This window comes from Cucurbita moschata, unplaced genomic scaffold (genome assembly GCF_002738365.1).
Source record: "Cucurbita moschata cultivar Rifu unplaced genomic scaffold, Cmos_1.0 Cmo_Scf00007, whole genome shotgun sequence".
Lineage (NCBI taxonomy): Eukaryota > Viridiplantae > Streptophyta > Magnoliopsida > Cucurbitales > Cucurbitaceae > Cucurbita > Cucurbita moschata.
In genome coordinates this window covers 4,755,621-4,759,927 of record NW_019268523.1, presented here as the reverse complement: position 1 = coordinate 4,759,927, position 4,307 = coordinate 4,755,621, and the positions used below count along the sequence as shown (strand labels likewise).

The 4,307-nt window shown below is 40.3% G+C and overlaps 1 protein-coding gene across 2 annotated transcripts in view; it reads right to left on the bottom strand.

Moving 5' to 3' along the window:
• Nucleotides 1-24: 24 nt before the first annotated feature.
• LOC111444859 (THO complex subunit 2-like) overlaps nt 25-4,307 on the bottom strand; it is a 35,282-nt gene continuing 30,999 nt past the window's right edge. For both annotated transcript variants that reach the window (XM_023082946.1, XM_023082947.1), the window contains 6 exons: nt 3,811-3,966; nt 3,661-3,741; nt 3,130-3,588; nt 1,865-3,034; nt 696-1,006; nt 25-547 (listed from right to left, as the gene is read on the bottom strand). In XM_023082946.1, coding sequence (XP_022938714.1) covers nt 478-547; nt 696-1,006; nt 1,865-3,034; nt 3,130-3,588; nt 3,661-3,741; nt 3,811-3,966 — 2,247 coding nt within the window. In that variant the 3' untranslated portion in view covers nt 25-477. The remainder of the gene's footprint in view (nt 548-695; nt 1,007-1,864; nt 3,035-3,129; nt 3,589-3,660; nt 3,742-3,810; nt 3,967-4,307) is intronic.

Here is a 4,307-nt window from a genome sequence, read left to right as displayed (position 1 = left end):
TTTTTTTTTTTTTTTTTTTTTTTGTCTAGAAAACAGGGCAGGAGGAACTGCTAAGGAAGGGATGGGAAAATGCCCCAAGTTCACACTAATTATGAAGAACTCATACTCACTACTAATGGCATACAGAACAAATATACTCGGTGGGGTGGGGGGGCTAAAATATGATACACAACTTTATCCTAATCTGGATTATAAATTACAATAGTCCTCAATCGCAGAAATTCACCCCGTGTCCCGTCCTGTTTGATTATGAATTGGTTGTCGTTACAGGAGCGGGCGTCTATTCCCTCTCGGGAGGCTCAGCGACTTTTCATAAATTACAACACTGTCTTCGTCTGCATTTAGAATTGATCTTTTACAAGATGATCGGTGGATGTTCACCTCTCCATAGGCAGCTTAGATATCATGTTTGCAATTTTCACCCTAACAAGTAGAGGGATCCAGTGTATGCTACACATAAAAATTTGATTGACCAGCTTATTTCCGATGCCTCCGCTTCTGATCTGCTCTCATTCTTTTCTCATCGTCCCATTCTCGGTCGTACATTCTAAATCCTGGTTAAGGAGTAGATCCAGATTAATGGAATAAATGAAACTCATCATCATCCAAGGCCAGACTAAGATGGGTGCACAAAAATTATAACATTGAACATTAATGATAATGCACCAAGAATGGAGATATGATTTAAAGGATACAGATCAGCTTCACGTCTAGTCATCTTGTTGACCACTTCTTTACCGTGAATTCTCAAGCCTGGGTCATCCAGGTAACCGGCACGCTGCATCATTACTCCCTTCCGGTCTCCTCTTTCTCGTCCATCATAAGATTGAGACGCACCAACACTTATCGGAGGAGGTGGTGGGCCAACAGGAGAATACTCACCGGCCTCAGCTAATGACAGATGCTCCCTTTTAAGTTTTCGCCTCTTGGAGGTGGCAGAACCGTCCATGTCCTCCTTCAAAAGGTTTGCCTTTTCCCTCTCCCTCTCCCTATCCCTGTCATCCGCCTACATGCAAAAAGAGAAAAAAAATAGACTTACTCCATCAACGAGAATACAACTGTTACTGAATTTACAATGTGAAAGTTGCATTATGATGTTCAAATGATAACTGTAAACACAGCCATTGTTGTAGGGTGGACAAACTCGTACTTGTGTACAAATAATATGTGAACCTAGAATGTCCCAACAAGGGTGAAAGGAAAAGGGTGCAAAACTACTAATAATCCCAGGTTAATAGTCCTAAATATACTGGTTCACCGAATTTAAACAAAAGAATGCAAAACCATCTCTAGAGGAAATCAAAGTATCTATAATTCAGGTCTAGAAACAATGTTCACCACCTTGAGATAATTTAAGACGAGGTCTAAAGGGAAGCTGGTTAGTTTAGTTATTCAACAATGGGCTACATCTTTTAGGCTTCGTCATCATGTAGAGCTTATGAGCAATAAGACAAATTTCCATTGACAAATAGCTCCCATTTCCTTACCATGATGAGAACACTTTAACTATGGTAAGAAGAAAAACGATAGGCACAAACCCTCTAGGTCGAACCCAAAAACTGTTCGCCCTTATCTAGACTAGGTTCCTGACAAGTCAAGATAGATAAATAAACACATCTCATGATACTAATCAGGGTTTGGTGTTACTCTATTCGATCAACTTTCTGAAGGCAGAGGCATAAACGTTCACCTTCATGGAGGTGCCAACAAAATACTAGTAAGCGATGTCATGCTAAGTAAAATGATTAAAATAAAAGTTCCCTTCTACTTGCATATGGAGAACCACACTACATAAGTAAATTTTGCAGTCGTACAAAGGTACATAACATATCAAATAAATTGCTTGTATTTGAACAACCATTACCTTCAATGACATCCCCAACTCTCTCTCTTCTCTCTTTCTTTCTCGAAATTCCTCTTCTCTTCTGCGTTTTGCATCATCCTGTGAAATTAAATTTTCCTCTGATCGTCTTCGTTCCTTCTCTTCGTGTCTAGGAGAAAGCCTTCGAGTGTGTCTAGTAGTTCCAAACCTCCTATCTGCATCTTCTTCTCTTCTCCCACTATTAACAGATTGAGGGACCATGTGTAGAGGCAAGGGCGGCGGAGGTGGCAAGCTCTGTCCGTGGAACCGATCATCAACATGAGACTTCTCTATAGTTGAATCAGTATATCGTAATTTGCTCCTATCATCTTTATTTCTTTCATCCTTAGACTTTTCAGGATACCTATCAGAAACTCTCTCCACTTTTTCAACAGAGCGTTCTCTTCCATATCTTTCTATTGATCTATCTCTTGTTCTTTCTACTGATGGATCATCTCCACGGGACTTTTCAGGGCGCTCTACCCGGTCTCTGTATTCCCTATCATACCTTTCATTTACTTTATCTTTTGTCCTATCCAAAGGCTTGTCTGAACCTCTGTAACCACCTTGTTCATCCGTTCCTAGTTTATCAGCATCTACAGAACGTGGATCCATAGATCTATCTTTGTCAGAGATGCAAAAATCCCCATCTACATCTCTAGTTTCACCATCTCCTTTCCGGCGTTTACCTTGTCTGTCGGGTTCTTCTGCAGGACTAGCTCTTTTCTGCAGCTTATCACTAGATCTAGAACCACTGGTCGAATTATCATGCCTGGGTGAATGAGCAAGTCTGGAAGAAGAGGACCTTGCAACTTCAAGAGCTTCAGTGCCATCATCCTTTGCTGATGAAGCCCTACTATCGGAAGTCCTCCCAACCCCACTCTCTGCCTTTGATTCAATAGTATGACCATCTAAAGCTTTTACTGATAAGGACGAGCCTTTAGTTAACGAACCTTGTGTATTACCGTTTGGCATAACTGAAGAAGGTACATTGGAAGAACCTCCATGCCTACCACCGTCTATTGAATGATTTGGAAGCTCCCTTTCACTTGTGGAAGACCCAGGGTTCTTGCTAGCAGCTTTTCCTGTTCTAATCTCATCTTTTGTGATATCTTGTTTTGGTGCTTTATTAAGAGATCCAGCAGGTGCTGATCGTTTCGCTGAAACTCTCAACTGTTAAGAATGGTAATACAAAAAGTCAGAATTCAACAGGCATACATACACACACACACAACCAGATCCCCACTAAAACTATGATTTAATACTACCTCGGATTCAGACGAGGTCTTTGAAATAACTTTTGATGAGCCCTCATCCAAAGTCCTACTTAAATCATCACCAGGTTTCAGACTTTCCACCATTCTTAACGATCCTGAATGTACAGAAGTTGAGGGCACCAGTGGCTGGGAATCTGGCCCGTTCAATGACGTGCCTTTCATTTTCCCATGCTCGAGTTCAGATTTTGGAACAGAAGAACCATCTATTTTATCCATTCTCACATCAGAACTTCTTGACCTCAATGAATGGTCTTTTCCTATATTTAAAGAATCTGAATTTGGGATGGCTATTGCAGCAGTCTTCCCTCCACCAGGTTCATTTTGGGAAGGATAAATGGAATTATTTTGGCTAGCAGCTAAATTACTGGCCGAAGACTTTGATGCAAGAGATGGTGCAGTCTTTAATTCAAGGTAACCCATGCCAAACTCTTCATCCGTAACCCATGAAGGCTGCAGAATGAAAGAACGTTAATTAATCAATAAAAATTGAGAAGGTTAACACACTAGAAAAACGCAACAAACCTTTCTAGCAGCCAAGGCTGCAGCAACGCCAGTCGCTAACACCTTCAGATCTTCTCTTTCATCGCTTTTGATCTTAGCAACCTACATGAAGACGAAGAATTCTTAGTTGACAATGACAGGGTGAAATTCAAGACAACGAAGATGTCCTACCCGTTTCTCAAGGTTGATCCCACTCTTTCTAGTGACGGGAAACACATTGGATATTTTTGTCAACATTATAAGAGCATTTCTAATTTCCATGTACTCTGTAGATTCCAAGCATTGTATCAATAACCGTGTAATTCTTTGGCTCCACTTCCAATGAACCTATAAGAATAATGATTAACGAAGTATTAGATATAGTGACAGAAATACCATACTACCGTACATGGACGTTTAAACAAACAAAAAAGGAAGTATACTTGTAGTGGCAAAGAGAATTGTCGGGATTGAAAATTGAATGATAAAGCAAATTAAATTAAGAACTCTCTATTCAAGATTTTTGTGACCACAGAATAACGAAAAAAGCAAACCCCAAAGAAACGAAGCCAAAGAAGCTAATCTTTCAAGGTTCATACATAACATACAAGCTACAAATTTTAGAACTTACTGGAATAAACAGTACAGCAAATTAACTATCTAATAGAGCGCTGCGGGTGGGGGGGGGG